This window comes from Alexandromys fortis, unplaced genomic scaffold (assembly GCF_014885135.2).
Source record: "Alexandromys fortis isolate MF-2015 unplaced genomic scaffold, M_Fortis_MF-2015_v1.1 scaffold_47, whole genome shotgun sequence".
In the NCBI taxonomy this organism is placed as follows: Eukaryota; Metazoa; Chordata; class Mammalia; order Rodentia; family Cricetidae; genus Alexandromys; species Alexandromys fortis.
Genome location: NW_026067957.1, coordinates 4,930,722 through 4,946,320, shown reverse-complemented (window position 1 = coordinate 4,946,320; position 15,599 = coordinate 4,930,722). Strand labels below are relative to the sequence as shown.

Here is a 15,599-nt window from a genome sequence, read left to right as displayed (position 1 = left end):
AAAAAAAAAGTGGTAAAAGTATACCATGAAAGCTTCCTTCTATGTTAGCCCCCATCTCCAGAGGACTTGATGCTACTGGGTTTTCAGTAGTCTTCCAGAGAGGTTTTGTGCATGTAAAGGTTATGTGTATGTTTGTGTGAGTACCGTGAAGGATACAGCATACATACGCACATGAATCTCACATTTTCTACACACACCAGGACATCAGACACACTATTCTGCGCATCTTATTCTTTCCAGATACATCTCAGATACTTTCCCCAGCTGTATACAAACATTTTTCTCATTCTTCTCTATAGCAAATATTCCATTTGATAAAAAACAAGTCATTGATTTACGAGTTCTCTATGGATAAACATCTTTTTTTCCAAGTCTTTTCTCACTCCAAAAATGCTGTAATAACCTTGTGTCTACATTCTTAAACAGGAATAAACGTGTAGAATAGTCTGCGCGAAGAAATGGGTCAATGGAAAATATGTTCCAATTCTGTTGGACCTGAGTGAAGTAGTGCTTCTCAACCTGTGGGTCGCGACCCCTCTGGGGGTTGAATGATCCTTTCACAAGGATTGCATATCAGATATTCTGCATATCAGATGTTTATATTATTATATATTATATAATTGCATATCATATTATATCATTTTATATAATATGATATAATGATATGCGATGTAATATGTTATATTATATCACATTACATTATATACTATATAGAAATATAATATAATTAATAAATTATATATTTACATTATATGCATATTGGATATTTACATTATGATTCATAGTAGTAGCAAAATCATAATTACGAAGTAGCAACCAATAATTTATGGCTGGGGGGTCCCCACAACATGAGGAACTGTATTAACGGGTTGCAGCATTAGGAAGGCTGAGCACCACTCCTGCAGAGGAAGCATCAGTATGTTTCTGTGCACCTGCACCAACGCAGTGAGTCATTCCCATTTCTCTTGATCAGTCAGCCTGTGCACGGTTCATATATTAAAAATCACTTCTCGGGGCTGGAGAGTTGGCTCAGTGGTTAAGAGCATTGCCGGCTCTTCCAAAGGTCCTGAGTTCAATTCCCAGCAACCACATGATGGCTCACAACCATCTGTAATGAGGTCTGGTGCCCTCTGCTGGCCTGCAGGCATACACACAGACAGAATATTGTATACATAATAAATAAATAACTATTAAAAAAATCACTTCTCATGGCATCTTTTTTCAAACAGCTTGATGAATGGCAGGAAAAGAAAATGAAAAGGTATTTTTTAAGTTTAAAGGAATGCCCTAGCCGGGCGATGGTGGCGCACACCTTTGATCCCAGCACTCGGGAGGCAGAGGCAGGCGGATATCTGTGAGTTCGAGGCCAGCCTGGTCTACAAGCGTTAGCTACAGGACAGGCTCCAAAACCACAAAACTACAGAGAAACCCTGTCTCAAAAAAAAAAAAAAAAAAAAAAGGAATGCCCTAAATTATGCAAGAGCTGCTGGGCTGCTGGTAAAACAGCTTCCAACTGGATTTGGATGAGCAGGAAGTAAAAAGAGGAAAGAAAAACATAAGTTTATTTCAAAAAGAATAGAGTGTGGGAAGATGGAATGTTGTTTGAGAGACAGGAAAACTCAAGTCCAAACATATCCTTTTAGGTTTCTGAAATCTAGACGATGAAAAAGGAAAAGCCAATTTTCAAGCAGTTCAGACTTTAATTGGCCAATCAAATATAGGCTAATTCTCCATGCATTTCTTTTTTTTAATATTTATTTATTTATTACGTATACAGTATTCTGTCTGTGTGTATGCCTGCAGGCGAGAAGAGGGCACCAGACCTCATTACAGATGGTTGTGAACCACCATGTGGTTGCTGGGAATTGAACTCAGGACCTTTGGAAGAGCAGGCAGTGCTCTTAACCTCTGAGCCATCTCTCCAGCCCCTCTCCATGCATTTCTAAAGAAAACAGGACAGGTTTTAAAATTAGATGACAGCAGGGAAAGGAGTTTTTCTTTTAATGAATATATATTTGTTTATCTTAGTATGATCATAAAAGTTTACCCTGTCAAGCTAGTAAAATCATGTATAACATTAAGACTGAAATAAAAATTTTAAATAGCAACCAAGTAATAGTGAAATACGGTATTCTCCAATGTGACAAGGTTATTGTCACGGTTCCTAACTGGCCAAAATCTTGGAGACAATGTGTGGAGGATAACTGGAAGATGCAGAGTAACAACTCATAACTGATGACCTTGACTGCAAAGTAAAGCACAAAACAGAAGCCTTCTTCAAATAATTTAACCACTTTCTTTTTCTTTCTTCCTTTCCTCTCCTTTTCCTTTTTCTTTTTCCCTCCCTTTTCCCTCCCCTCCCTTCTCCCTTCCCTTTCCTTTCCTTTCCTTTCCTTCTCTTTCTTGGTTTGGTTTTTGGTTTTTTTGAGCCCTGGCTGTCCTGGAACTCGCTTTATAGGTCAGGCTGGCCTCGAACTCAGAGGTCCACCTGCCGCCTCTGCCTCCTGAGCACTTAGGATTAAAGGTGTGCGCCACCACATATGGCTCCTGACCACTTTCAAAATACGATTTTCTTTTCAGGTTACTGAGCGTGGCTCAGACGTTCTGATCAAGCTGCAGATTTGAGCTTACTGTGCATTTTGGTGTTTTCTTTACAAGTAAGCCAAAAAGCAGGTTTTCCCCAAAGCAGGTGAATAATAAGTCTAGGTTTCTTTAGAACTCATAAGACATCCCCTTCACTACACAGCTGCAGAAATAATTATCTCGGCTTTTTTTCCCCCCAGAGCAGAAGACCCAAAAGCAGGTGATGCGGTTAGATTGAGAGGCTTAAAGAAAAGCACATTAACTCAGTTTCAGTCAGTTCCAGTGACCAGACAGCCCAATTTCTCTTCGGCACTTAAGCGATCCTTCATATAACACGCATGTATTATACGCATAAACTAAAGCATGACATGATAGCCAACTATCAACATTGTAAAAACACAAGTGTTCTTTTAAAAGCCACAGGTAAGCAAAATATTAGCCTGCTAATATAAAAACTGGAATAGGAAATTAAAAAATAAAGACAAAAAGGTCTTTTGAGCATAAACTTCCACCACTCTGAAGCATCCCGCAGGGAGTTACCGAATCTCAAATCCTCATGAACTTAACCGAAAACAAGACAGCAAAACAGACGGACGACATACCCAGTACCGCTCTTCATCCTACATTAGAACCAGGCAAGTTCACCTGACCATGTCCAGTGCTCAACAACAAACGCTTGGTCATCTACATCAAACAAAGTTCCTGGTGAGACTAGAATAAACACTGCCCTTGATTTTCCCCAGAGCTCTGCAGACTGAAAAAATGGCCTGCTTTTAAGTGATGTAATACGTATTCTTCGGAGAGTTTCAAGACACAGGAATGATTTCTCTCTCCTCTGGGGAACTGAAGAGCTCAGGTGTCCCCCGAATTAAAAAAAAAAAAAAGTATTAAAAACAACCACAGTCCCTAAGACACTAAGAACATCACAACCACCAGAGACTTTTACTTATACAAACCCTTCTTTTTCCCAAAATCTCAACAACTAGTACAAACACTACATGGAAAAAAAGAAAGAAAGAAAGAAAGAAAGAAAGAGGAAAAGAAAAGAAAAGAAAAGGGGGAAAAAACAAACCAAGTACTTGTTATTCTGGATGCTGACAAACTCCTGAAGGAATAAGGTACATTGAAATACTCAAATGAGTAGCTGTTCATTTTCCCTGCTGTTTTCTAAGAGCAGGTGACAAAAGCAGCTTCCCCCTCATTCTTTCTTATGATCTCTACTAACTCGGCTCATTTTCTACTGAATGTGGGAGCAAACTCCCAGTTTTGAGCAGTTTTAAGGTTTTTTACTCCCAAGCCTAAAAAACTCTGGTTCAAACCGCACCCCCACTGAGCTCTGGAGACACAGCTGAAGTCCAGGTCAGAGTTTCTCTCAAAAGCAGCATTTCTGACACCTTAAGCAGACCTTCACAGACATTTTAGCAGCACGGAAGGCTTGTTGTAATTGTCAGTGATCACTGCCTCCCGCTCCAACAGCCAAAACTGGTCCCAGATATTGCCGAATGTTTCCCGCGGTATCAGAGCTTCACCACTAAGCCAGGGGCAGCCTGGGCTAGCCCAGGTACTATTGATTGTTCAGTCAAACCCTTGCAATCAGACCTTCACCTACAGATTCAGCCAGTAATTGCCGAACTCCCAGCCCAACAAACATTTTAAATACCACGTGTTAAGAGTACTCCAGGATTATGTTAGAAAACAGGTCTGATAAAAAAAAAAAAAAGACACTTGAGTATGTTCACGACAAACTCATGAGGAAATAAAAGTTAAAGTATATGTAATTTATGAATTTATGAATACTGGCATATATGGGGGACAGGGGTTTATGAGACATATACCTCATAACTCTATATAAGGGCTTATTTGTGTAGCCTTTATCATTTTTCAGAAAGTATGCTTAGAATTTTTTTCTTTTTCTTTTTGTGGGGCTAGGGTCTAACCCAGGACCTCACATATGAACTCTATCACTGAGCTACAGTCCACCCTGATTAGAATTTTTTATTACCAAATTATCAAATGCAGTACCATAATATCAAAAAAAAAACCCCAATGTGTGTGTGTGTAGCAACACCACGGCACAGGAGATTTTAGAAAAGCATGAAGGACACATGTTGAAAGGGACATTCAGGAATACCTCTGCGGCATTTTGCCGAGCAAAAACAGACTTTATCCTCATTCCAGACAACTGCCTTGTACAGCGGGCATCTTGGGTTTCAGATCAAGTACTTCAGTCACAGGGGCTCATACAACAACCCTCCCACCAATGCTGTGAGACACGGGTACTTTTAGTACCCACATCTTAGGAAAGAGGAAACTCAGGCGCGTTTAGAAGTTAAGCCACTTGTCCAAGGTCATTAAAACAGAGATACCACACTCCACCCAAGCACCCAGGATCCACGGCGGTGCCTCAGTCACTTTCAGAGCTCAAAAACCAGTTACTTGCTACTTAAAGGGACCAGATCGCTCCCCCTCTAGAGTATCCTTTTAGTGGCACGCCCCTGTGATGATCACAAGGCTGAAAGGTGACAGCGTGGTATGCTGTCCCTTTAGTCTTTAGACACTTAAGTAAATTCACACGAAGGAACTTGTGTGGCCCGAAATGGACACACTGGCACAACAGGAGGGTGAGTCTCGGAGAATGAGAGATCTCCAAAATTTCTACTGCAGCCTCTAGTTCCTGCCTTTGCTCCGACTACGATGCTCCTTCAAAACCTCCCAATTCTGGCTGCACTCCATCTCTCCTAGTCTGAAGGATGCTGGGGACCGCGGCTGGGCGCGGGGGCCTAGGCGCAGCAAAGTGAGGCTCCGACAGAGGACGGCGGACGACCAGGAAGACGCCGGCAGGAGCCGGCGGAGAGGCTAGCCTGGGGGGGACAGAGGTGGGGTCGCGCGCGGAGCCAAAGGCAGGGGCGGGAGGTGAGCGCGGTGCGAACCGAGGTGGGACACAGACGCAGACGGACGCCAAGGAGGTGCGGCGGAAGGAGCCGGACTGCCAACCCGGCTGGTCTGAAAAAGGAAGCGAGACGGGAACTAAGACGTTTCGAAAAGGAGTAGAAAATGACCTGGAGCGCAGCCGTGGTCCCCAGGGCGGCAGGGATATGGGTCGCCCGACGTGCGCGGCCCCGAGCTCAGCCGTACCCACCTTTCCAGAGCCCCGGCCTTTGCGTACCTGAAGCGGCCGCCTGGCTCCCCTCCACTCCCTGTCGGTCCCCGACGCCTCCAGCCGACCCTCGACGAGCAGCGGGGCTCCAGAAGGCCGGCCCCTCAGCCGCCTGCCGGTCCGACATCTGCAGCCCGCGCGGGGAGCGTCACCGCAGCTAGGCGCTTGCGGCTCCGGAAACAGCCGAAGGCAAAGCGAGCGCGGCAGCCAAGAGCCGAGCGGAGCCGAGCGGAGCCCGGGGCCGGAAGGAGCGGGCGAGGCGGCGTGGAGAGGGGGGGAGCTGCCGGAGCTCTGGCCAGTGGAAGCTGGCGACGTGGACGACCGGAGGAACGGGGAGGGGTGGTTTACTACGTGCTTTTGATCGCTTGTATTTACGGTCGACTCTTGTAAGGCTCGACAAAAATCTCTGGAAGAGTCAGGAAGGAAGACACCGCCGGAAATCGTGGTATCCATAGAGACGCTGTCGGAAGTTGAAGTTGCTAGGCGGCCTTGGGCGCGTCAATTGACTGCGTAATGGCCGAAGTCCCAGAAGATTATGATTCTGACCAAGATGAAACTCAACAGCCTAAAAGAACTAAATCTCCAAGATCTCGTAAATTGCATGCTTACAAATCAGACACCGTGGTAGAGGTAACCCCTGAGATGCTCCCGGAGATCGACCGAGAGCCAGAGAAATTTAAAACTGAGGAAGATGACTTTGAAGTGGGGAAGCCAGGGAATGCAGAAAACGTACTGCAAGAGTCAGCCAGGACGCCCGAAGAAGAAATTCCCAAGGAGACCAACATGGACCTACCTAGCCAAACTGAAGCAGAGATAACGCAAGTGTTGAAGTTAGAGACATCATGGAAAGCAGAAAGAGAGGACTTGGAGGCACCAGTGGATGAGAAACATGAGGAGCCAAACCTACAACCACCAGACGTTTCAGTAGATTTACTATTCACAGAAGCACCTGCAGAAACAGACACACAACTACACACAACAGAAACCAAGACTCCAGTGGCTACGAGCAGTGAGAAAATACTGACGTTACCAGAAGAGACTGGGCAGGAGGTTCCAAAGCAGTCTCGTAGTAAGGGAGATGAAGAAATAGGTCCAGAGCAAAACACAGTAGATTTTCCAAGTGAAAAACCAAGAAAATCGGTTGAAGAGGAAGATCTACCTCCATTAAAGATGACCAACTCCGAAATTACAAAGACACAAGAAGAGTCAGCTGAAGAGAAAAGTACAGAGCCATCTGAGGTGAATAAGCCAGAGTTTCCAGGCCAGACGCTAAGAAAATCTGCCGAGGAAGTAGATATTAAGCCTCCAGAAGAGATTCGAATAAAGTCCATAGAGCAGATAGGCACAGAGCAGCAGCCTGAGCAGATTAAGCCAAAATTCCCAGGCCAGAAGCCAAAACAGTCAATTGAAGAGAAAGTTCCAGAGCTACTGGAAAAACTCAAGCGAGAGTTTTCTGGGGAAGAATCGAGAAAACCAATTGTTGAAGCAAGGCTAGAGCTCTCAGAAAGGGCGACATCAGAAGTTCCAAAGGAAACACAAGGTTCTATTGAGGAAAAGATTCCAGAGACACTGGAAGTGGCTGCTCTGGGACTCCCAGAAGAGATAGAACCCGATGTCCAGGGGGAGACACGGAAAAAGTCAGTTGAGGAGAAAGTTCCAGAGACATCAGAGGATAGGAAACCAGCAGGTCAAAAAGAAAAGCAGAGAAAATCAAATGAGAAGTCAGAATCAAAGGGAACATTAATAGAGTCAAGTAAGAAGAAGGCTCCAGTGCTACAAGAACAGATGGATGCAGATTTGCCAAAGAAGAAACTACAAAACTCAACTGAGGAAACAGGTCAAGGGCCACCACAGATGACCAAACCAGAAGTGCAAGAGAAGTCACAACCAGCACCAACCAAGGAGCTAGAATTATCTAATGAACCCAAACCAGGAAAGTCAGCTACAGAACTTCCCAAGGACCACAGGCCAGGACCAAGCAAACTTAAGTATCCTGTAGGCAAGGATGAGCTAGTATTTCCCGAATATCACAAAAAGATGGCAGAAAAAGAAACTAACAAGGCTAAAACTGAAAATGAGTTCATGGTAAGCTCTCCCAGAGAAAGTGTTGAATCAGGCAGTACAGATTATGAACCTCACGAACTCCTCAAAGTGCTTCAGACTGAAATCAATGAAGTACAGCCAACTGATCCTGCTTCAGAGTCTTGCATAGAATTGAGAGATTCAATTACTGAAAAGAAAGTTGTAGTTTTACCCCAGGGGTCAGAGAATAAAACCAAGATCAACAAAAGTGTGAGCCCACCATTTGAACACCTTAAGTGGACCGCAGAGAATGTTGCAGAGTGGATTGGCGAGCTAGGCTTCCCTCAATACAAGGTACACAAAAACAATGGTTTTTGAAGGCACATCCTCCGGTCCCATTTCTTCCTCTCAACTGACTTGTTCTCTTGCCTCTTTTTCACTAGAAATGCAGGTATGTCGTGGACTGCGGGGAAAGTGAATTTTGGATTGTGTGTGTCTTTCTGTCTTGTGTGTGTGGTGGTGAAGATTGAACCCAGTGCATTAACACATATTAGACATACATGTTTTCCCTATCACTGGTATCTATATTGTATTTTAGAGAAAAAAAAGATTATATGTGATTTTCCTATTCATCCAGAGTATTATAATTCTGTTCATTGTCTGTATAAAGATAAAAAAAATGTGTGAAGGCCTCTTTTCATAGAAATCTATATTTTTAACACACCTAGGCTAAATCAGGCCTTTCTGCCCTTTTGTCCAGACGTCTCAGTGGCAACTCCCTTGCCCTGAATTCGTGCTGCCTGCCATTCTTAACTGGCTGCCCAATACGTCATATGTAGCATGATCACTTCAGAGTATTAAGGCCCGTTAGCTATCAGCCCAAATTAGCTTTATCAAAAATAGTATGTGCTTCTTAATTTACTGATGCCAACTATGACATCAGGTTGTGACAAAGCACAGGATCTGAAACCTTTACTCCAAAATGTCCTTGAGACTGAGCATGGTGACTCAACTTTGTAATCTGAGCCCTTAGGAGACCAGAGACAGGCAGATCACCACAGGATGGAGGCCAGCCTCGGCTATCAACCGAGTTCCAGGTCAGCCTGGGCTCGAGAGTGACACCTTTCCTTAGCTCGGACCCCGCAAAAAAAAAAAAAAAAAAAAAATTAGTGACAACATACAAAAGCAGATTGAAGCCACAGCATGAAATTTAACTCAGCACTTTTATTATTTTATTTATTTATTTATTGGTTTTTTTTTTTTTTTTTTTTTTNTTTTGAGAGAGGGTTTCTCTGTAGCTTTGGATCCTGTCCTGGAACTAGCTCTTGTAGACCAGGCTGGCCTCGAACTCACAGAGATCCTCCTGCCTCTGCCTCCCGAGTGCTGGGATTAAAGGCGTGTGCCACCATCGCCCAGCTATTATTTTTTTTAATGTGATTTTGTCCCTCTTTCCTTCCAGTTATAGTAGTGCCTGTGTAAGTGCTGTTCTTCTCGTACCAACAGGAGTGTTTCACTGCAAACTTCATCAATGGTCCCAAACTCATCTACGTGAACTGCTGCAACCTGCCTCAGATGGGGATAACTGATTTCGAAGACATGAAGGTGAGATGTGGATTAGGGTCTCAACTCCTGGCTTGGGATTCCAGGTCCTCCGTTAAGTTGGCTCCAGCCACATTCACTCTCTCCCGGTTGCCACCGAACTTCTCCAGACTGCCCTGTCTAACTCACAGCCTCCTGCCTGCTTGTGCCTGCCCCCTGTGTGTCTTCGCTCAGGTCCCATGCCCTTGTACTGCGAATATGAACGTGATCACCTAGGGCCAGTTCCTCCTCACCTCCACAGGAAGTTGTTCTTCACATTGCTGTCCCGTAGTAACCTCTCTTCCAGAGCGCCCAGTAACATCGTCTGTCTCCCATACCTGTTTGGTGCTTATGTAACATTATCTGTATCTTACCTACTTTGCTGCCTGGCTTTCAGACAAGTTACATAGGCCTCACCTATAGAGCACTGACTGGTCCTTGGCCAGTCTCCTGTGCTCGGGATGCCTTCCTTTTGTAGTATTTAACAGCCTTACACTATGTAGCATACATAACTCCTTTGGAACCTTTTCTATAGCACTTACCCCCCCCACACACACACAATGGGGTCTATTTAGTATAGGAAGGTTATAAAGGTTCTTCTGCAGTAGTTTCTTTTTTAAAATATTTATTTATTTATTATGTATACAATATTCTGTCTGTGTGTATGCTCAAAGGCCAGAAGAGGGCACCAGACCCCATTACAGATGGTTGTGAGCCACCATGTGGTTGCTGGGAATTGAACTCAGGACCTTTGGAAGAGCAGGCAATGCTCTTAACCACTGAGCCATCTCTCCAGCCCCTGCAGTAGTTTCTAAACATGGTCTTCAGAATTAGATTTGGGTTTTGTTTGTTTGTTTGTTTGTTTTATTTTTCAAGACAGGGTTTCTCTGTAGCTCTGGAGCCTGTCCTGGAACTAGCTCTTGTAGACCAGACTGGCCTCGAACTCACAGAGATCCGCCTGCCTCTGCCTCCCGAGTGCTGGGATTAAAGGCGTGCGCCACCACCACCCGGCTAGATTTGTTTTTTTAAAAGGGTCTTTTGAAATGAAGACTATTTGGAATAGAATAATGTATTGGGTTTCATCCGTTTCTTTTTGTTTTCTGAAATAGGGTTTCTTTGTGTAGCCCTGACTGTCCTGGAACTTGCTTTGTAAATCAAGCTGGCCTCAAACTTCAGAGTTCCCCTGCCTCTTAACTTCAGAGGTCCACCTGCCTCTGCCTTCCAAGTACTGGGATTAAAGGTGTGTGCCGCCACCACCACCCAGCTTAGATTCAGTTTTGTTAAAGATATGTTCCTAGTCTCTACCATTAAATGGTTTGAATAAGAATGACCTTCATAAACTCATATATTTAAATGTTTAGTCAGGGAATGGCACTATTTGAGAAGGACTAAGTGGGTTGGCATAGTAAAAGGAAGTGTGTCACTGGGGATGGGCTTTGAGGTTTCAAAAGCTCAAGCCAGGCCCAGTGCCTCTCTCTCTGCCTGATGCCTGTGGATCTGGATGTAGAGCTCTCAGCTCCTTCTCCAGCACCATCTCTTCCTCCGTGCTGCCGTGCTTCCCACCATGACCATAACTGACTAAATCTCCAAACTGTAAGCAAGCCCCCAATTAAATGCTTTTTGTTTTGCTTTGTTTTTGTTTTTTAAAACTGGGTTTCTCTGTGTAGCCCTAGCTCGTACCAGAACTCATTCTGTAGACCAGGCTGGCCTCAAACTCAGAGCTCTGCCTCCCTCTGCCTCACAAGTGCTGGGACTAAAGGTGAGGCACCACGGCTAAATGTTTTCTTTATAACAGTTGCTGTGCTATGCTGTCTCTTCACAGGAACAGGACAGCGACTAAGACAGCCCTCCAAATTTTTTAATTAAAATAAAAGATTCTGGGACATGTTTCCTACAATTCTGATGTAGAATATTATTTTAAGGTGTGTTACATTTGTTTATGCTCTGGGACATTTGTTTAACGATGTAAAGATGTGTTCTTTTTGTTGATGCCTCATTTGTTTAACTCTGTGAAGCTCTGAATTCTTTACCTAAACAAAAAACACCTCAGTGGGCTAAAACACCTGATGGTCTAATAAAGAGCTGAATGGCCAGTAGCAAGGCAAGAAAAAAGATAGGTGGGGCTGGCAGGAAAAGAGAATAAATAAATGGGGAAATCTGGAGAGGAGGAGGAGGAGGTCCGGGGGCCAGCCACCCAGCCACGCAGCCATCCACAGAGTAAGAAGAAAAGAAAGATATACAGAAATACTGAAAAGTTAAAAACTCAGAGGCAGAGGCAAAAGATAGGATAATTTATGAAAAGCTGACTAGAAATAAGCCAAGCTAAGACTGAGTGTTTAATTATAATTATCAAGTTTTAGGAGCATATTCTTCTGTAAATCATATGACTCAGAAAAGAAAAATACACTTGTTAATATTCAAGTCTTTCTGCTGACAATTAGAGAGTCTCTGAACAATTAAAACATGGAGTCCTAACTGAACATTCAGCTCATTTATTCAGCTAATCGCTGTGCTCTGCTGAGTACTTACCATGTGGTAAGTGCTAAACATGGATCCATCTAATCCTCAGGAGAGAAAACTGAGTCCCAGTGGTAAAAGATCACTCAGATAAGATCAGAACTTAAATGCTTTCTGGGATTCATGCTCTGCCTCTCTAAATGAATATTCTAATTGCCACAAACTTCCATGTACATAGCATAGACAAGCCCACTTACCATATATGGTATTTCCAACCTTGCCTTCACATGGCTGCCAAGATCTCAAGATCAAACGCCTATTCTTTTTATGTTAAAAGAGTGATACATTCTTCCCTGTGACTCCAACATCTACCTATAGTGTACAGGATATATGATCACGTTGTCAACCCCAAGGTTGCATTATTTACTGGGAAAACCTGTTTCTAGTTGTGGTGTGGCTCAGCCCTAGTGCACACCTTTAATACAAGAACTTTCTGCTTAAATACTGTAAGCAGGATTAAATAAAGTCAACCATAGGTTAAAAGGCAGAGCAAGCAACAGTTGACAGAAAAAAAAAAAACATAGAGAGCAAGAGGCAGTAGGGAGGATGGAGAGAGAGAGAGAGAGAGAGAGAGAGAGAGAGAGAGAGAGAGAGAGAGAGAGAGAGATTTATAGTTATTTGTAGGGAAGGACATGGGTGGAGGAGGGAGGTCAGCCAGGTGCTTTCCTGCCCCTCTGAGCTGGCTGGCTTCACTGTAGCAGTTGAGTCCTGGTTTTTCCTGGTAACCAAAGTCCTGCAACATTTAAGTACCAAGAATTTTAGCTCTTCGTCGTGAGAAAACATTGAGTCTACCAAAGTCATGTTGCTCACTCGACATTCTGATTCCAAAGGAATAATATCCATGGGCTGTAGTCAGAATCCTAATCCTGGGCAAGTAACAAGGGGTCTTCAAAATCTAATGAAATCCTCCAAGCAAATGATGAGCCGACTGGTAATCCTTTTATCTCAAAAAGTTTTAATATGCAAACTTTGGCATACTTGTGTAAGTCATCAGGAAAATGTGGCCTCTTTTTTTTTTCTTTTTCTTTTAAACACTGCTTGGCCCATTAGCTCTAGCCCTTACTGGCTAATTCTCATATCCCAATCAACCCATGTCTAATAATCTGTGTAGCACCAGTCTTACCGGGAAAGATTCAGCATGTCTGACCTGGCAGCTTGCTTCATTGCGTCTACCCTGTGGCTTCTTCTTGATGTCACTAGAGTAACACAAAACTCAAGTCATTCAGTAGTGGCATAAGGTTACTTGACACACGGGAATGCACCAAAGAGCTAACCTTAGACTAAGACACACATTAGCTTCCTAGGAACCATACTTTTTTTTTAAGTTTTGAAGGGCTTCTCTTTTCTGAGACAAAGTCTTGGCTATCCTGGAACTCACTGTGTAGCCCAGTCTAGCCTGTAACTCATGGAAATCCTTCTGCCATACTTTAAATGCTAGAATTATAAGCATTATCTACCACAGCTGGCATGAGTGGTCAGCTATTACCAACCTCCTTACAGACAGATCTGTTTGTTTCTTGCTTGCTTGGTTTGGTTTTGCAGTGCTGGGATTCTGGACTTGAGGCCTTGAGCATGCCAGGCAGTCACCCTACCACTAAGCTACACTTCCAGCCCCAACACGAAGCACTTTTAACTCCACTGTTGTGATCACAGCAACCAATACATTCACATTTCCTTCAGAACAGCGCTTACATCAGTCAGTCTTGTTTATTCTAAGGGGAGGTTAGACAGAAGAATACCACACTTGCGTCTTTCCTCTCTCTTGGAAAATGATTCCCCAAGGAAGATGTGGTGGTACCTACCTTTCCAGCTACTCAGAAAGCTGAGGATCACATGCTCAAAGCCAGCCTGGTTGACTTAGTGAGACCCTGTCTCAAAACAAAATGAAAAGGGAGGTGTACAGTAGTAGAACATCTGTGAAGTCCTGGGTTCACATTATTGAACAGCAAGACAAAAGAGTCTCAGCATATAAGAACTCCGTGACAAACCTTTGGAGAATAATATAAGTGAATTGCTTATCTAGGATGAATTATTTATGATTCTAAAGTATGTCCTTGAACCAATCATCTATCTGTCCTTGTTAATTTTGTCTTTTCTAAAACATTGCATAAATGCTGGGTGTGGCTCACGCATGCAATCCCAGCAGAGAGCCTTCAGTGCTTAACAGTTTAGTTTTAGCTGGGCATAATGTTACATGACTTTAATCCCAGCACTCAGCAGGCAGAGGCAGGAGGATCTCTCTGAGTTTGAGGCCATCTTGGTCTACAGATCAAGTTCCAGACAGCTAGGGTTGCACAAAGAAACCTTGTCTCAGAAAAAAAAAAAGTTATTAGATCAGTTTAGTAAGCCATTTGGTTTTTCCTCACTCTCTTCTCTCACTGAAATAGTTTCTTAGTATTGAAGAGACATGACAACATTGAATAAAGCTCTGATTTCTTTGTCTTTTCAAGTTAGTCCCTCTAAAATATTATCCTTTCGTTTCAGACAATATCTCGTCATACTCGAGAGCTTCTGGGAATTGAAGAGCCGCTGTTCAGCCGCAGCATCAGCCTTCCCTACAGGGACAACATCGGCTTGTTCTTAGAGCAGAAAGGTCACAGTGGAGTCAACTCCGACTCCCTGACCTTGTCTGAGTTTGTTAAAGCGGCAGGGTTGCAGGAGTATGAGCCGGAGTTGGACGCCATGGAAAAGCATGAGTCCTCACTGCCAGACAGCAGCCAGGAAGAAAACACAGAAGCATTACTGCAAGACACCGGCTGTGGAAAAGAGTGGGCGCCGCTGGGCGAGGAGCAGCAGAAAAAACCTTTTCACCAAACTTGAAATATCAAACTAAATTGGTTGGGGCAAAAGGTGTGGTCTTCCTCGGGTTTCTCCTCTTCATCAACCATGAGACTTAGGACTGCTAGCTCCAGGCTGACTCACAGCCTCTTCTCTCTGTTAAAGTGTACAATATTTATCTTCCTACGTAATTTTCAGAATTTGTGTTGAATTTGAATACACCCAGTACTAAGATTTAATAGGGAAATGACAACTGAAAAAAAAAAAAGTCTCTGCAAGTACATACCTCGAATCCTAGAACTAAGCTTGAGGATCGTGAATCTGAGGCCAGTCTGAGATACGGAACATGTCTCAGGAAGCCACATAAATAAAATGGTTTTAAAAAAATCTCTTTCAGGGATTCTATGATGCTGTTTATAAGATGGGGTGGGGCTTTGCACTGATGCTGCAGATTCAGGGTGGGTCATCCACACTCCTGTGTGCTCAACAGCCTGGGCCTGATGATCCCTGGCCTACGTCAGATAAGAATGATTATAATTTTATACTAAGAGAGAAACTGTGATACGTCTTAGTCTGATTAGAGTGATTCTGAGAATCAAAATGAAGACAGAGGGGCTAGAGAGCCGGCTCAGCAGTTCAGAGTGCTGGCTGTGCTGTGGAAGGACCCGGGTGCAGCTGCTGTCATCCGGGTACCCGGAACTCCCCTGCCAGGGGATTCAAGTGAGCATTTGACAACTGTGGTCTCACAAACTCACGCAGGCAAGCATGCTTATAGTAAAGAGGACTTTTATTTATTTCTTTATTTGGTTTTCGAGACACGGTTTCTCTGTGTAGCCCTGGGTGTCCTGGCACTCACTATGTAGACCAGGCTGGCCTCGAACTCAGAGATCTACCTGCCTCTGCCTCCCGAGTGCCAGGATTAAAGGCTTGCGCCACCACTGCCCAGCTAGACATTTTTTATTTT

At 43.8% G+C, this 15,599-nt stretch overlaps 2 protein-coding genes across 5 annotated transcripts in view; one reads left to right on the top strand and one right to left on the bottom strand.

Moving 5' to 3' along the window:
* Tmed8 (transmembrane p24 trafficking protein family member 8) overlaps window positions 1-5,994 on the bottom strand; it is a 31,815-nt gene extending 25,821 nt beyond the window's left edge. For all 4 annotated transcript variants that reach the window (XR_007593632.1, XM_050152495.1, XM_050152497.1 and 1 more), the window contains exon 1: window positions 5,750-5,994. Coding sequence is in view for 3 of the 4 variants with exons in the window: in XM_050152495.1 (XP_050008452.1) it covers window positions 5,750-5,867 (118 nt within the window). In the remaining variant the exon portion in view is untranslated. The remainder of the gene's footprint in view (window positions 1-5,749) is intronic.
* Window positions 5,995-6,250: 256 nt separating this feature from the next.
* Samd15 (sterile alpha motif domain containing 15) lies at window positions 6,251-15,002 on the top strand. The gene is made up of 3 exons (XM_050152494.1): window positions 6,251-8,116; window positions 9,266-9,364; window positions 14,342-15,002. Exons 1-3 carry the CDS (start codon window positions 6,254-6,256, stop codon window positions 14,675-14,677), a joined length of 2,298 nt encoding a protein of 765 aa, XP_050008451.1. The 5' UTR covers window positions 6,251-6,253; the 3' UTR covers window positions 14,678-15,002.
* Window positions 15,003-15,599: the final 597 nt, after the last annotated feature.